Below are 18,755 nucleotides of genomic sequence, written 5' to 3'. Positions count from 1 at the left end.
GGTTTGTCAAAATGAATGTTTTTTTTCCCCAGAAAAATAACTATTTTGGTGTATTTTTCATGCAATCTGATCAATAATTTTGAAAGTAAGCAAATGTCTTGATTCTTGGGTTGAGATTACAATACTTTAACAGCATCTGGAATTTGTAGATGTAGGAAGGTTGGAGGTGTGCGTGGGAGACCATGTAAACCCACAAAAGATCGACTCACTTATTTAAAATATGAGAACAAATGACGAGAAACCACTGAAATACAAACCGTCCACAAAGTGAAAACACAGCTTTGATTTTCCGAAATAGTTGGATCTGATGCATGTCTTACAAAGAGACTTTCACTTCAGTGTCATATCAACTTCCAGTACTTAACTTAAAATGCAGATACTATAAACCACTAATTGAATTTACTGTCCTTGCCATAGGCACAAGGGTATTCAATTAAGCATTTAGTGCAAAAGTGCATCAGGAAATGAAAGAAGAATAGGTTACATTTCCTTTTTAATCAATTTTAAACCAACAGATCCATCCAGGACGCCAATGACCTTACTCATAAAAGGTTACGAGAATTCGTGTAGGATTCAGAATAACAACACCATTTAAGCAAGGACTAATAATCCTATAATTAGGAATTATTACATTAATATAATATTGCTTTTAGCAAAACTTGGTCCTCCTGCCATTCTACCTTCCCCAGTTCATTGTTTTCAACCCATAAGAAATTTTGGGGATGAAATTTTGATTTTATTGCCTGTTCCCTTTGATGATTTATAACATTTAAAATTTATAATAGTTTTGATATGAAGGTCAGCAGTATATGTTGGGAAACTGGAAAGTGGAGTTAACAATAAGGCCATGGTATAGGATTCGATGAACATGGAAACCTGTGCATGGGCTACTGGGTGACTGCTTTGTCCAGCACCTTCACTCTGTCCATAACAAGCAGGATTTCCAACCATTTTAATTATAATCCCTATTCCCATTCCGACATGTCGGTCCACTACTACCACAATGATGTTAGAGAGGCAACACCTCATATGCCATCTGAGTACTCTCCAACGTGACGGCATGAACCTTGATTTCTCTAACTTCCAGTAATTTCTCCCCTCCCCCTACTTTCTTGTTTCCATTCCCTATTTCCATTTCTTGTTTCATCCACACCTATCAAATCTCCTTCAGCATTCTCTTCTTCAAAAAGCAGCCTCAGTTTCCTTAACCTATCAAAGTAATTGTAGTGCCTCATACCAGGAACTGCTCTTGTATCTCTCTTCTGGACCTCCTCTAGTGCCTTCACATCCTTAAAGGTAAAGATTAACTTTGTTTGTCACGTACATCGAGACATACAGCGAAATGCACTGTTTGTGTCAATGACCACAACCCTTGCCATGTTTCCAGCACTAACATAGCATGCCCACATCTTACTCACCATAAGCAGTAATCTCTGGAATGTGGGAGAAAACTGGAGAACCACGAGTAAACCCACACAGTCACGGAGAGAACATACAGACTTATTACATACAGAAGTGGGAATCGAACCCTGATCTTACAGCTAACACTGTAAAGCATCATGTTAACCGTTATATTAGCGTACCATAATGGCTTAGCATAATTATCCTATTTTTATATTCCCTGCTTCTTTTTGACACAGGCCATGGCCAGGCCAGAAATCAATTTCTCAATCTGACCTTCTTCTTTCAATAATTTGTACAAATTTCTCTGTTTCTTACAACACTTTTAAAATAGCATTCTTTATTCTATGTTGCCTCTTCCCATTCTTCCCAGTAAAATGCATCACCTCATGTGACCATTCTACCTGTTTATTTATACCCTTCTGCAAAATATCGCTATTCTCTTCAATATATTGCAATCACCATACTGTCAGTTGTACTTAGAAATATTGCCTTGCACACACAGTCTAGACCACTAATATAGATTTTTAAAAATCAAGAGATCTAACACTAATCTCTGGGAATTGCCATGACAAACCTTTCCCCAGAACGAAAAACGAGAATTCGCCATGATCCTCTGTGCTCTATTACTCGCCTAATTTCATATTCATGTTATTACTCTCTGATTTTGTCATGCATTTCAATTTTACCTATAAGCTTTTAAGTAGCACATTATTAAAAGCATTCTAGAAGTCCATTACACTACATCAACTGCATTACACTTATCAACTCTATCCATTACTTCATCAAAAAATTAAAGGCATAATCTACGAGCATTAGTCTGATGAAAGCAAATTTGCTCTATTCCCAAGATTCTTCGATAGATATGTCAAGGAGAGTACATTGACAGACTGCATCACAGCCTGGTATGGAAACATCAATGCCCTTGAACAGAAAATCCTACAAAAAGTAGTAGATATAGCCCAGTCCAACACAGGCAAAGCCATCCCCACCATTGAGCACATCTACACAGAGTGTCATCGCAGGAAAGCAGCATCCATCATCAGGGACCTCCATCATCCCAGCCATAGACTCCTCTCACTGCTGCCATCAGGAAGAAGGTACAGGAGCCTCAGAGTTCACATGGCCAGGTTCAGGAACAGCCATTACTGCTCAATTCTCAGGCTCTTGAGCCAAAAGGGATAACTTCACTGAACTTCACTTGACACATGACTGAACTGTTCCCACAACCTATGGACTCACTTTCAAGGACTCTTCATCTCATGTTCTTGATAATCATTTCTTTTTTATTTATTATTATTATTATTTCTCTTTATTTCTTTCTTTTGGTATTTGACATGTTGTTGTCTTTTCCACACTGGTTGTCCGCCCTGTTGGTTCAGTCTTTCATTGATTCTCTTATGGTTATTGGATTTATTGAGTATGCTCATAAGAAAATGAATCTCAAGGTTGTATATGGTGACATACATGTACTTTGATAATAAACTTACATTGAACTTTGAAGATATGTCTGGAAACAATAATCCAACCTACTAAACTCATCATCACCTAAAGTACTATTTTCTAACTTAAAGCAGAGTACTTTAAGAAGAATCTAAAATTTTACAGCATTCAACTCCACAAGAAGATTAGGGGATCTTCAAAGTAATGGTGATACAGATCTTTCTGCCATTTCCCTACATAGTCTGCTGGTCTTCTGCCAGTGGAAAGCAATTTGAATCAGTGAAATTTCAGTAACAAGATGTTTTAAGGCTTGCAAATGTGTGGATACAGCTAGAAACAAGGGGGGAGATGAATAAATAGTTTCAGAACATTCAACACTCACAAGGAAGTTCAACTGACTTCCTGGAAAAGCTGAGCAAGGAGGATAGGGGCAGAGACAGAAGGGGCATAGAGTATTACAAGAGATTTCTAAAGGTGAAGACAGATTGCTGCAGATTTGCAATTTATTTAAAGGCCTTAATGAATTCTAATTGCATTTTTTTGTAATTTTCAGCAATTTTATATCTTTGCATTGAACTACTGGCACACAATCACAAGTTTCACATCATGATAGTCAATGATAATAAATACGATTCTGATTTGGGAGCCCAGGTCTAGCAGGAACTGATCACAGAGCCTCTGCATAGGTACATGACCCAAATGGCAGCATCACCAACCACTCTGTTCCTGAAAGGAAGGGATGAGCAGGCCAACGCCATGTTTGTAGTGCATCTGTGGACAGCTGTGCTTGTAGTCCTTGCACACTGAGAGCGGCCTCAGGAGATCATCAATGTCCTGAACACTGAAGGCCACTAGTAGTAGTAGGCAGACATCAATCCCAGGGGATCATGTGTTTGTGTCTCTGGTGGACTGTGTCCTCTCCAGGGTGCAAGCCTGGGTGGCAAGGTTTGAAGAACCGGCTGTTGTCCATGCAGCAGCTTCCTCTCTCCACGTCACTGACGTAGTCCAAGGGAAGGGCAAGCGCCGATACAGCTTGGCACCAGTGTTGTTGCAGAGGGTGCCAGGGTGCCAAACAACATCAAACTGCCTTAGGGGCCCCGGCTCTGGATTTCTTCCTCAGGGTTTACTCCCGAAGCCTTTCCCATGGGTGGGTATGGCCGCAAGGCAGCAGGGGTTTAAACTCAGAGTTTTCTTTCTCAATATGCAGGCTGCCAGCCAAGGCTGATGAGCCCCACCTGCCCAAAGCAATTGGTTTTGAGGTGCCAATGGTCCACCTTTGCCCCATCTCTTATCAGTAGAAACAGTTCTGCTGGGCCTAGTAGCCAAGCCACACGTGAAGGCCAAGAGTTGGACTTGGTCGTTAGAGGCTGTCAGAGAGGCACGCCATTAGGAGCACATTATAGGTAGTGGGAGCTTATCCCCACTGTCACCCCGAGCTATGACAACCTTAGGAACCAACAAGCAACCATAGGCCACCATCAATATGTGGATAATTCCCATGTGCTGGGCATGGATATCATTCACTAGTAATATCTTGTATACTTGTAATATCTTTGGAAATACAGTACAACTCTGGGACCCCACTTTGAACATTTATCCTAAAACTCCAGAATTGCAATAATGGTCATCAAGGACAAGGAAGAATTTACTATCAATCTTAACTTTAATAGCTATTAATATATGGTAATAGCTATTGATCAACAATTTGTGATCAATACCCACTGCCATCTGTAAGGAGTATATATTCCGCCCCCCCCCCCCGACTGTATGGATTTCCTCTGTGCTCCAGTTTCCTCCCACATGGCAAAGATGTAGACATTAGCACTAGTAAGTTGAGGGCATGCTATGTTGGCGCCAGAAATGTGGTGACTCTTGCAGGCTGCCCCAGCACACATTTGGACCATGTGGTCATAAATGCTTTTCCTGAGGAAGGATCTCAACACGAACCGTCAGCTGTACTTCTTCCTATAGATGCTGCCTGGCCTGTTGCGTTCCACCAGCATTTTGTGTGTGTCACTTGAATTTCCAGCATCTGCAGATTTCCTCATGAATGCTCTTCACAGAATGTTTTGATGCACATGTTACAAACAGCTAATCATTTTAATACTTGCCCTCTCTTCCTCCTCACAGCAGAACCAGGGCCTTTTTTCTGTGCAATGACATGATGGTCCAGTTCAATAGAAGCTAGTGTTGTGGTATTGAAGAATTCAAAGAGGGATGAAATTCAGTCATGCTAATTGGGTGAATATACATTACAGCTGTCATATTTGTCAGCGAATCTCCTAGTGCCACAAACTACAGATAAGATACTATAAAGACACAGGAAAAATCTTGAAGAGATGGTTGAGAGATATGAAGTTTACTTTTGCAAACAAACATTTAGTCACTATGGGGCTAGGTTAAGTATATTTAAAGTCAAAGTAAATATTATCGAAGTACATATATGTCACCACATACTACCTTGAGATTCAAGTCCTTGCAGGCATTTACAGGAAAATAAAGAAATACAATAGAATTTATGAAAATCTATACATAAATAAAGAATGACAAACAACCCAATTTACAAAAGACGACAAATTGTGCAAATGAAATTAAATAAATAATACTGAGAACGTGACTTGTACAGTTCTTGAAAGTGAGTCTGTAGGTCGTGGAATCAATTTGGAGTAGAGATGAGTGAAGTTATCTATGCCATTTCAAGAGCGTCATAGCTGTAGGGCAATAACCGTTCCTGAACATGGTGGTGTGAAGCCTAAGATTTCTGTAGCTCCTGCCTGATGGCAGTAGCGAGAAGAATGTGTGGTCCTTGATAATGAATGCTACTCTCTGGTGGCAGCAATTCTTGTAAGTGTGCTCAGTGGTAAGGAAGGCTTTGCCTGTAATGGACTGGGCTGTATCCACCACTTTCTGTGCAGTTTCATTAGAAATAAGGTACAATTTCAAGATCTTGTAAATAACTAGTCCAAAATGCATTTACTGAAAGTATCTTCCACTTGAAAGAAACTGCAAGTTGTTCCCTGCTACACTATGGTAATCAAGCCTTCTGACCCAGCCCTGAAGAGCTGCCAAGTGAGAAATCAAAGGATAGGTGGGACTTGCTGGAAACACTTAGAAAATCAAGCAAATTAAAGTAAATCAAAACAGTGTTAATATTCTGGGGCAAATACTCTGAAATAGAGGATGGTTGACTCAAATACAGAGTAGCAGAGACAATTTAGCGGTGAGTGATCTTTTTAATAATAAACTGAAAAATAATAAGTCAGGAGGGGCCACGAAACAAGAGAGAACAGATATCTAAAACAACAAGAGAACTGAAGGATAGGAGCAACTATTTGAGGTGACTAGTTTGATGGGTGATCAAAGACTGTGGATTAGAGCTGGGTTTAAATAGGCTGCAGGTGACAAGTTGTAAACAAGTGGCAGGTGACTCATGTTAGTTGGATGGAGATTGGGAGGTGCCTGCTGTGCAGGTCTGACAATGAAATGGTTAAGAGAGAAAATAAGTGAGCTTTAAACTGCATGTAGGTGGGGAGAAGGAATGGACATGACATAAAGAATATCAGTACAAAGGAAGGAATGAGATGGACTACGTGAAAGAGAGAGCAGGGTAGAAAAGTAATTTCTTTTCAGTGCAATAGGCCACAACAAATTATCCATTGATGTCCAGGCAGAAGAATTGCAGGAGAGAGCCCCAACAGGACTGAGTAGATTATGTGATGATGCTCATAAGAGACAGATTCCTTTTAAATTCCACTCCAACTATGAAGCCCAAGGATGAAAGGAATGCAAATCATGGATGGACATTATACCACTGGATGTGGTCTATGATAAACTGCTTAACGATCAGCAGCGTGCATGACAACAAACAGAACAGTTGTTCTCCAAAGAGGTATCTAGGGTTGGAATAGGACAAGCACATTATATCATCACAACAAAGGGAATCCTAAGTGGAAGAATATTATATTTTAAAAGTACAAAAATGCTATCTTGCTGAACTCAAGTCTTTGTAACCATGTTCTCTACATGCTCATCTTTCTTGTCAATGGGGTCTACATACTGATTTCCAGAATCTTTTGTCAGCAAACTTGTGAATACCTAGCAATCATTCATAGTCCAGAGGTAAGCTGATGATTAACAGGTCTATTGCTTCATGAACTGCTGGTTGATTTTATTACATTCCATTCTCTGGTAATCATCTCTAAAGACAGACTACTAGAGTTACTCAAAAAAGACATGACATATTAAGTAACTGATTGATCACAACTAAGTACAGTCAAACTTCATGTGGTAGTCATGCCTTACAAGCAGTGACATCATCACACTCCACGGTACATATTTGCAATATACACAGGATATATACATCCCAAAGAGGAAAAATTATTCTCAAGAAAAGATGACACAACCATGGCTAACAAGAGAACTCAAAACCAATATAAAAGCCAAACAGAGGGCATATAATAGAGCAAATATTTGTGGAAAGTTAGAGGATTGGGAGGCTTTTAAAAACCAACAGAAGGCAACTAAAAAAGTCACCAAGAAGGTAAAGTTGGAATACAAAAGTAAGCTAGCCAATAATATTAAAGAAGATACCAGAAGTTTCTCCAGATACATAGTGTGAAAGAGAGGTGAGAGTGGTGATTGGACCACTGGAAAATGATGCCGGAAAGGTAGTAATGGGGGACAAGGAAATGGCAGATGAACTGAATAAGTATTTTGCGTCAGTCTTCATGGGTGGAAGTTCCAGGTGTTGGGGCATGAAGTGAGTGGAGTTACCATAACTAGAGAGAAGTCTCTTGAGAACTGAAAGGTCTAAAGGTAGAAAAGTCATCTGGACCAGATGGTGTACATCCCAGAGTTCTGAAAGAGGTTGCTGACAAGTTCATGGAGGCATTTGTAATGATCTCTCAAGATTCACTAGCTTCCAAAGGACTGGAAAACTGCAAATGTCATTCTAGTCTTCAAGAAGTGAGAGAGGCAGAAGAAAGAAAACTATAGGCCAGTTAGTCTGACCTCAGTGGTTGGGAGCATGTTGGAGTCGATTGTTAAGGATAACATCTCGGGGTACTTGCAGGAACATAATAAAATAGGCCATAGTCAGCATGGTTTCCTCAAAGGAAAAGCTTGCCTGACAAATCTGTTGGAATTCTTTGAAGAGATAACAAGTAAGATAGACAAAGGAGAGTCGGTTGATGTTGTGTAGTTGGACTTTCAAAAGGCCCTTAACACATGAGGCTGCTTAACAAGCTACAAGCCCATGGTATTACAGGAAATATTCTAGCATGGGTAAAGCAATGGCAGATTGGTAGGAGACGAAGAGTGGGAATAAAGCGAGCCTTTTCTGATTGGCTACTGGTGACTACTGGTGTTCCACAGGAGTATATGTTGGGACTGATTCTTTTTACATTATATGTCAATGATTTGGATGATAGAATTGATGGCTTTGTTGCAAAGTTTGCAGACAATATGAAGGTAGTTGGAGCAACAGGTAGTTTTGAGGATGTAGAGAGGCTACAGAAGGACTTAGACAAATTAGGAAAATGGGCAAAGAAATGCCAGATGGAATACAATGCCCAGAAGTGTATGGTCATGCACTGTGGTGGAAGAAATAGAAGGGTTGACTTTTTTCTAAATGGAGAGAAAATACAAAAAAAAAAGAACTGAGGTGTAAAGGGATTTGGGAGTCCTTCTGCAGGATTCCCTAAAGTTTAGCTTGCAGTTTGAGCCTGTGGTGAGGAAGGCAAATGCAATGTTGGCATTCATTTCAAGAGGTCTAGTATATAAAAGCAAGAATGTAATGTTGAGACTATAAAGCATGGGTGAGGCCTCACTTTAAGTATTGTGACCAGTCTTGGGCCCCTTATCTTAGAAAGGATGTGCTGAATCTGGAGGAGGTTCAAAGGATGTTTATGAAAATGATTCCAGGATTGAGTAGCAGAGAAATGGCAGAGCATACTCGATGGGCCAAATGGCCTAATTCTGCTCCTATATCTTATGGTCTTATAAATTACTAAATTGCATAACCATGCAGGTAAGAACTTCATCTTCTTCTTCATTAGAAGGGATCCACCAAATGTACTTTCTGACAAACTAAGGGTGCCACAGTAGTGTAGTAGCTTGATTGTTCATCATATTTCCTATTTCTGCCACATACAGTATAACCAATTAAAATCATATAACTGAAATCAAACATTAAACACTATTTAATCTGATGTAACCACAAACTGCTTTCATCAAAGTACACTTTCCATAACAATCTTGCTCTATAGAGCATAAATATTTCTTTCATGCTATTACAACCTATATTTTAAAATCACTAATTGATTTACAATACTCCCCACAGAGCTTTACTGGCACAGAGTGTCTTTGATTTCAGACATAGTAGTTTTACACAGCTTAGTTTCAAATACTGAATGTAAAAGTACTATAAAGTATTTTCAAGTCCATTCACAATGAGCAACTTTACACTTACCTCGGCTGAAATATCCTTCAGGGATATAAAATGCACCAACCATAACTGAAACAAGTGCTCCAAACTTGAATAGCCAGAAACTGAAAGGAAAATATTAAAGGAATTACTAGTTATAAATGAGTTTATATTATACACAACATTCCTTGTTATACTATCCAAAATGTTTTAAGTATGTGTCATAATTTATACTCAAACAGTAAAAGAAACCTTTAGGTTATTTTAACAAAGGTCAATCACACTTCACATGTATTTTAATTTTATACAAAATGAATTTCCTTTTAATATTAGGAGTTGTTTGGTATTCAAAAGAGTAAATAATAAGCATTGACAAATTCTTAGTGAATCCTATACCTTTGAAAGGAGCTTTAAATTCCATCAACCTAAGTCAATTATTGAAATTACAAATTATGTTGCATGCAGTTAAGGATTTCTGTCAAGAATGAGTCTTTAAATATAGCTTATTCTTTTTAAAACCAATGCAATGATTAAAAACTTGATCCAAAACTTAATACAAAAGGCAACTCCCAAAGGAAAACTTACCCGTTATGCACCAGGGCCCTTGGATCTCTGCTATTTCTGACATTGATCATAAGCAAAGCTAAAAGCAAAAAGAAAGTGGCCATTCCAAAACAGGTGCGATACACGGACTTGTAACCAACTAACACTCTGCATATGGCAGGATTCTCTTCAGGCAATTGGGTATTAGAACCAAACTCGCAGAATCCTGGAATCTAAAAGACAATATTTCAGGGACATTGTTTCAGAGACTAACACCATTTAAAATATTTTAAAAATGTCTGAAGTATCTGTGTCATATATTTATTCCACATACTTCAGAGATGCATGCATAACATTCCATTCCTTTTTATTGCCCATATGCATTTGCGCCAGAAAACACACTGGCTGCCCATCTTACAGGCAACGCAAAATCCACACCATCCGGCAACTTCCAAAACTGATTCCAAAAATCATTGTGCTGAAGGTCGCAGGGATGTTAATTAATTTGTCTAATGTGCACAGGACCCCAATGACTAGAGCAGCAGGTGCCTAAAATATTGTCATACTCCTTTTCCAGGGAAAACGGCAGATCTTTTTTTCCAGGCAGTTGCTAAGATAGTCACCAGCTGGGTTCAGAACAGGTTTTACAATTTCTTTGATTCATTGCTTTCTTCAGGGTCTAGACAGCAATTTTAAATTTTGCCATGCAATGACCATCACTACACCACTCTCTTTCTGCACCACCTCAGATCAAACCTATCTCTGATGGACTTGTAAGCCAATTCATCTGTTTTCTCTGGTTACAACACCTATCACTCTTTTGCCTACCTGATGATTCCGAAGTTCCTCCTACGCAACGTCAAAGTCAGGTTTGTTGTTAATTGCAAGAACACATGTATGTACAGGTTCAATTAAAGTATACTGGCAGCAGAATCACAGGCACAGAGCAATAGAAGGAGGCCCTCCATTGGTCAGGTTTGAGCATGGATGTTGCATCCTAGCTGACGACGCAAGTATGCAATTATGCAAGCCAGAGCAGTACAATATCGAGAGTAAGCTGTTGCCCATGCAGGAGACTCCCCCTCTCCATGTAGCTGATGAATCCAAAGGAAAGGCAGAGACTAGTTTGGCACCAGCAGCATCACAGGAGTTGCCAGTCAGCACTGAATTCAATGTGGGACTGCCTTATTGGGTCCAGATTTTTCTTCAGGGTTTATTCCTGAGGACTACCCCATGAGTGGGTCTTCCTCAAGGTAGCAGAGGCTTGAAATTAGGGTTCTCCTTCTCCTAGATGAGCTTACCATGATTGATAACCCCCCCCCCCCGCCACCTGGTCAGACCCCATTTGGAGAACCGTGCTCACCTCACTACAGGAAGGATGAGGGAACTATAGAAAGGGTGCAGAGGAGATTTACAAGGTTGTTGCCTGGATTGGGGAGCATGCCTTATGAGAATAGGTTGAATGAACTTGGCCTTTTCTCCTTGGAGAGACGGAGAATGAGAGGTGACCTGACAGCGGTGTATAAGATGATGAGAGGCATTGATCATGTGGATCATCAGAGGCTTTTTCCCAGGGCTGAAATAGCCAACACGAGAGGGCACAGTTTTAAGGTGCTTGGAAGCAGGTACAGAGGAGATGTTAAGGTTAATTTTTTTTACGCAGAGTGGTGAGTGCGTGGAATGGGCTACAGTGAGAGTGGTGGTGGCAGATACAATAGGGTATTTTAAGACTATTGGATAAGTACATGGAGCTCAGAAAAATAGAGGGCTATGCGTAACCTGAGGTAATTTCTATAGAAAGTACATGTTCAGTACATCATTGTGGGCCGAAGGGCCTGTATTGTGCTGTAGGTTTTCTATGTTCTATGTTTCTATGTTCTAAATAAGCTAACATAGCATTAGATACACAATATCCACAAGAAAAACATAAACAAAAATTTATGCAATTGTTGTAAGATAGAACGTAATTGGAACAATAAAATGGAAAGAAACAATTGTTGGATTTTGTTCAAACATTTCACCACAAAAAAAAACTGAATAAATTTTTAAAGGATTAAATTTTCAGACTTTGAGAATCTTAAGGGATTCTACAGCTATGTTACGAGCAAAAGAACTGCAAGAGACACAACTGGGTCTTTGGAAGATCAGAATGGTATTCCACATGTGGAGCCAAAACAGATGGGAGTGATCTTAAGTAAATTTTTTTGCATCTGTATTTACACAAGAGATGGATACAGAATCTATAGAAGTGAGGCAAAGTGGTATCAACTTCATGGACCCCTTATGGATTATAGAGAAGGAGGTATTTGCTATCCCGAGACAGATCAGGGTGGTTAGATCTCAATGGCCTAACAAGGTGTTCCCCTGGACCCTACGGGAAGCAAGTGAGGTAATTGCCAGCCCAGCAGAGATATTTAAATCATCCTTAGCGACAGGAGAAGTACCAGTGGATTGAAGGATAGCCAATTATTTTTATTTTTTAAGAAAGGCTCTAAACATAAACCAGGAAATTATAGGCCAGTGAGTCTGATATCAGTCGTGGGAAAATTATTGGAAGGTATTCTAAGTGACTATATATGTAAGTATTTAGATAGAGATGGACTGATTAAGGACAGTCAGCATGGCTTCATGCATAATAGGTCATATCTATCTAATCTTATAGATGTTGATGAAGGCAAGACAATGGAGGTTGTCTGAATGGACTTTAGCGTGGCATTTTATGTGGTCCTGCATGGGAGATTGGTCAAGAAAGTTCTGTTGCTTGGCATTCAGGATAAGGTAGTAAATTGGATTAGACATTGGCCTTATGGGAGAAGCCAGAGAGTGATAGTAGATGGTTGCCTTACTGACTGGAGGCCTGCAACTAGTGGTGTGCTGCAGGGATTGGTGCTGAATCCAATGCTATTTGTCATCTATGATCAATGATCTGTATGATAATGTGGTTAACTGGATTAGCAAATTTGTAGATGACACCAAATTGGGGTGTAGTGGACAGCGAGGAAGGCTGTCATGGCTTGCAGAGTGATTTGCATAAGCTAGAAAAATGGGCAGAAAATAGGTTAGGACTTTGTTACTTAGAACATAGAAGATTGAGAGGAGATTTAACAGAGATATACAAATTTATGAGGGTTATAGATAGGGTAAATGCAAAGCTTTTCCCACTGAAGTTGGGTGGGACTACAGCCAAAGGTCATGGGTTAAGTGTGAAAGGTGAAAAGTTTAAGGGGAACATGAGGGGAAACTTCTTCACTAAGAGGATTGTGAGAGTGTAGAATGAGCTGTCAGCACAATTGGTACATGTGAGCTCGATTTCAATGATTAAACCACGTTTGAAGAGGTACGTGGATAGTAGAAGTATGGAGGGTTACGGTTCTGGTGCAAGTAGATGGGAGTAGGCAGATTAAATGGTTTAGGCATTGTCAAGATGGGCCAAAGGGCCTGTTTCCACACTGTACTTCTCAATGACTCTAGTTGGCTGATAGCTAGGTTGAATGGAAAAAAGTAAACAAAAGATAGCTAATAAGATTAACTGAAAATTGTTTCTCCCAGATTCAAAATAATTAGCAACCCAGCAGCTTACACAAGTGAAGAGATAGTTAATAGGATTCTCAGTTTACTGAACATCCAGCCACTCCACATTTTTGTATTTTAGAAATAATTCTACAGTATCACTTGCAACTTTTTAATAATCAAACTACTGTTCATTATCCCCAGTTGCAATTGCATTAATAAAACCATGTTCAGTGAATCTCACTCAAAGCACTGAGTGCATCGCAAGCTGAAACTCTTGACGGGAGATGGAGAGTGTAAATGGAAGTGCCTTACATTGCTTGATGTATTTATGGCAGATTTAAACTTGTTCCACTCTTGGAAGATCTCTTCTGATTTATTAGGGGGTAGTACAACCCAACATTTTAAATCAATTTATGGTTCATTGCTCTATTGCCATTAGACAAATCACGAGAGAAAGAGCAAAGCAAGTAGTTCTTCAAAGAGCTCAAATAGACTGAATGGGACAAATGGGCTCCAATTGGGCTGTAGAATTATATAATTTTATGTCTGCGCAAATGTCACAAACTTTCAGCCACAATTTATTCATTTTCTAATCAATGTGCCGCTGCTTTTGATAGTATTGTACCATATTAGAAAATCTGACAAATTAGAATTTCTGATTTCCATTTGTATGATTAATATTATTGGGTGATAATAACTTTCTATGCAATAAACTCTTTCAAGTACTCACTGATTATTTCTCCCAAATGTAACAATTCTTACAAATAACTTTTCCTGCCCTCAAGGTAATCTTTCCTTACATATTCAAGAGTTGTTTGGATTTTGAACTAGATTCCAATTCTTTATTTTCACTTTTTCAAGCACTACTCATGAATATGATAATATTGTCAAGGAGTCTGTCATAGCAGAACCTGCTTTGAATGTCTAGCAGATTGCACCTGGGGTTATAGGGCCAGTACTTCCAGCCAGTTGGGTGCTTTCTGGTTATATCATCAACTTCTGCAATGACTATCCTACTGAAGGGTCTTGGCTCAAAACGTTGACTATACTCTTTTCCGTAGATGCTGCCTGGCCTGCTGAGTTCCTGCAGCATCTTGTGTGTGTTGTCTGAGTTTACCTCGTTTGTTACGTGCCATGTTGTCTGTGTTATGATCCCAGCCCCCTCCTTCTTGAGAATCGCAAGATCGCTATTAATTCGGGACTTGGACCCAGGAAATGAGAGAGAATCCTCAGCAAGACAAAGCGACGGATTTGGCCATTGTTTCTTGGAGACACCTTTGTGGATTGTGATCCTATACTACGTGCCAGCTCTCAGGGCAACGTGGACTGGGCTACGTGTACACCCTCGGGCAATGTGGGCTGGGGATTGCATCACCCCACCCTGATTGACATCTACAACCCTGCAAGACAAGATAAAAGAGGGGCTGCAGGGGGCAGTCCCCTAGCGACGCACCAGAAGGAGACACCATCGCTCATCGCTCCCGTGATAACGGGAAGCTATTCGGAAGCCACGTGCATTCCGTTTTCCCCTGGCCTGGGGAGCGGGTGGCTGATAACACCGAAAAAGGACTTCGAACTAACAACGGGGAACCAACGTTCCCGATTCAACGGTTTGTGTCCTAAAAGACTGGGCAAGTTTCTTTTCTCACAAAACCTCTCTCTCTCTCTCTCCAACAAGTGAAACCCAGCGGTCCCCAAAAGGCTAAAGCATGCATGAACTTGAGAGACTTTTATATTTCCATCGGACAATATTTTTACCCCAGACAAAACGATAGAGCTACTTCTTATTGATGATTATTACTATACCCGCGCTTTAGATTGAGTATTGATGACGTATATTATCTGAATGTTTGTATTAACCTTACTTTTGTGCCCCTTTATAAATAAAAACTTTTAAAAATAGTACCATCAGACTTCAACGGACCTCTCTATCTTTGCTGGTAAGTGACCCAGTTACGGGGTTCGTAACATCTGGCATAGGCGATCATGGTCTTTCCATTACCATGATTGTGCTTGGCAAATTGTTCTACAAAAATGGTTTGCCATTGCTTTCTTCTGGGCAGTGTCTTTACAGATGGATGACACCAATACTCTTCAGATTGTATGCCTGGCGTCTGTGGTTGCATAACCAGGACTTGTGATGTATACCAGCTGCTCATGCGACCATCCACCACCTGTTCCCATGGCTTCATGTGACTCAGATTGGCGGGAGGAGGGAGGGGGGCCTGCTAAGCAGGTGCTACACCTTGCCTAAGGGTGACCAGCAGGCTAGCAGAGGGAAGGAGTACCTTACACTTTCTTTGGTACAGACATATCTTCATCCTGCCACCCAAGAGTTTACATAGTATTCAATATATTAAAAATGAAATACTTACAACATATATCACAAATTAAAAACTTGAAACACTTAAATAAACTTAATAAACTTAAAAAAATAAAATTATCTAAATTCTATCTCCTACTTTACTCCTTTGCAATTATGTCAGATCTCCTAATACTTAGAGCTATTCTTCTTCTGAAATCAATGTCAAAGAATTTCTTAGGCCATTTCCAATGTGCTTGCCATCATAAATGGCATGGTGTCTATACAAATGCTCTGGGAGTCTGAGGTTGTAGTGATGTGGTGTCCGATATCAAGTGCAATTAGCAAAGCACCAGCGAATAGTGACAAGCAAGTCTGGGACATGCACATTGATGCAGAGCTATGCAAAATGTCAGTCTGCTGGCACTTCTATAAGGAAATTGAGGAGGTTCCATGTGAAATTGTTGGCATTTCCTCATAAAATTCAAATAGTGTTGTAATTTATAAATCTATTTCTTTTAGAGCAATGACTCCCCTTAGCAATCCGTATGGACTGCTAACTTACCTAGGCACATTGATCTGTTGTCTACACATGTGCATTGATCTGCTCTCTCTCTCTTGCTCTGCAACATGAATACACCAGTTAACCTCATCTCCGACGTGCGTGCTTTTATTTAGTTGATATGTTGTTGTACAGACACAGCAAATTGGTGACGAGTATGAACCTGAATGCCTGAATGTTGGCAAATATCACCAACTGCACCGACAGTTACAAGACGACAGAATTTGGAGGAAGGGAGAGGGACAGCAAGAGGAGAGAGCTAGACAGTACAGAGAAGGCCACAACAGATGCTAACAAAGGGACACGTGAGTAGCAGTGCACCGGATACAATGAGCGACTCACAACTAGCAAAGCTAAAGTGAAAATAACCTGATGAAAGCCTTAGTTGGGAACGTTGAAGAATTCAATAGCACTAATGAGGACTGGAAATCATATATTGAGAGGGTTGAACTGCGAACGACGTGGGAGAGGAAAAGAAACCCTCCATGCTTCTTAGCTTAATGGGTGCTAAAACAAACAGACTTTTACACAACTCCTGAAAAGCCAGAAAGCAACATTCAACAAAATTATTTACAAAATCACTTGAGCCCTATACTGCTGGTAATAGCTGTTACTTACCCATGGGTATCCTGTGCCTGTGAAATGACCATGATGTAATTGAGGCTCTGCTGGGCATGATGTAATGGCCTTGTGATAGTGGAGTGATGTCATTTTCCCGCCAGTGAGAGGTCATGTGATAGTTTTTTTTCAACAGGGTATAAAAGCAGAACCCCTCCCTGTGACGCAGGGCAGTTCGTGGTTGAATTCATCAGTGACTCCGTTCTACTGCATATTCGATGTTATGACACAGTTTTGTTTTAAAGTCAAGTTTTACTTTCTGTCTTAAGTCTCAAAGGTTATTGCCGGCAGTTTTGCTACAATACTGCCAGTTTAGTCCAGTCGGAGAGTGAAGAATTTATTGAAGTACGGAAATCCCGAAGGATCTAAAAAAGTTGGTGTTGACGGCAATAAATAGGTTTGACCTTAGTTAGTCTTCATTGGGAAGGAATTAGTAACCTGTGGTCCAAGATAGCACCTGCTAAAAGAGCAGAAAGAGTTGGATGCAGTGTTTCGCCAAGGAAAGGTCAGTGCCTTTAAGCCATTTTATTTCCTTCGCCGTGAATTCTTCGAGCAAGGCATATTTCAGCTGGGATCATCAGTAACGTTGTGACATCAGTGAGGAATTCATTACTTCTAGGAAAAGCTCTCCTTAATGACTGTGTAAATCATTTGGACTTTTGGATTACTACTTCTAAGAACTGTTTTTACATTATCGCTTTAAGAACTGTTCCAGCTGCCATATAGCAGCAGACTTCCAGTTAAGTTAGTTGTTTGTTTACTTTTGGGGGTTTTTTTTTGAGCAGTGTTTAATAAATGTTTTATTTGTTATAATAAACCTGTCTCAATTCTATATTTGTTGTTGCCGTGCCATAATATAGCTGAGAGATTTAGATTTTACAAAACAAACCAGTCAAAGGATGAAAGCATTTCCTAATACATCGCAGAACTGTACACACTTTCCCAGTACTGTGACTTTAGAGGTGGATTTTCTGTTGCACTAAGGGACAGGCTTGTATGCGGCATGCATAGTCAACACACTCAAAAGAAGCTACTGTCAGAAAGAGATCGAACCTTCGAACGGGCATTGACCATTGCAATATCAATAAAGACTGCAGAAAAAGATGTGGCAGAACTACAGAAAAAAGTTTAGAATGTGAAATACACAAAATATCCATGAATGATGCAAAAAGCTAAAAATGTAGCAAATCCTCCCGTGACTGCTGGTTCAAAGAAAAAGTTGTCAAAGGAAGTGTCACAGACAAGTTCATATAGTGAGTGTGCATGTCAGACAGAAAGCACAACCAAAGAGAAATACCACAAAGAATGAACAGTTTCCAACACAAAACTAAACAAATGCATAAGGTGACTAAATGTGAAAAAGAATCAGACTCAGAGTCTGAGAAAGGCGAGCTGTCTTGCCTAGAACTGCATAGCATTACTGAATCAGATCACAAGAACATATGGATCACAATAGATGTGTCTGGTGTAAAACTGAAAATGGAGCTGGATACAGGGTCAGCTTTGTCTGTAATTTCAATGGCTGACAACCACAGACTGTTTTCTAAGCTACCATTAAAATAGTCTTCAGTGATGCTGAAGACTTACACAGGTGAAAAAGTGTCTCCCAAAGGCAAACTGAGAGTGAATTTGATACATAGAGGCCAAAGATAGCAGTTAAGAGCTTTATGTACTGAGAAGTGGAGGGCCAGCACTTCTCGGACATGAATGGTTGAAAAAAATCCAACTAGAGTAGCACACAATCAAAACACTTAATATGTCATCAACAGACAACTGCAGCCCAAACAGTAGCACTAACCAGATGTTGTCACAGCTGCTTAATGCTAATGAGAAGGTGTTTGAGAAGGGGACTTCTAAACTCAAAGGCATGAAGGCCAGCATGAAATGGAATAAGCAGCAACATCAAGTGTGTCCTGTGCCTTACGCACTACATCCTAAAGTGGATGCTG

The 18,755-nt window shown here is 40.0% G+C and overlaps 1 protein-coding gene across 1 annotated transcript in view; it reads right to left on the bottom strand.

Moving 5' to 3' along the window:
- Nucleotides 1-18,755, bottom strand: part of LOC140725099 (serine incorporator 1-like) — an 89,122-nt gene that overhangs the window by 45,368 nt on the left and 24,999 nt on the right. Inside the window, exons 3-4 of the mRNA XM_073040110.1 lie at nt 9,854-10,044; nt 9,314-9,393 (exon numbers count right to left, since the gene is read on the bottom strand). Coding sequence (XP_072896211.1) covers nt 9,314-9,393; nt 9,854-10,044 — 271 coding nt within the window. The remainder of the gene's footprint in view (nt 1-9,313; nt 9,394-9,853; nt 10,045-18,755) is intronic.

This window comes from Hemitrygon akajei, chromosome 1 (assembly GCF_048418815.1).
Source record: "Hemitrygon akajei chromosome 1, sHemAka1.3, whole genome shotgun sequence".
Lineage (NCBI taxonomy): Eukaryota > Metazoa > Chordata > Chondrichthyes > Myliobatiformes > Dasyatidae > Hemitrygon > Hemitrygon akajei.
Note: the sequence above shows the minus strand (reverse complement) of the source record. Positions and strands in the feature narration are given on the sequence as shown.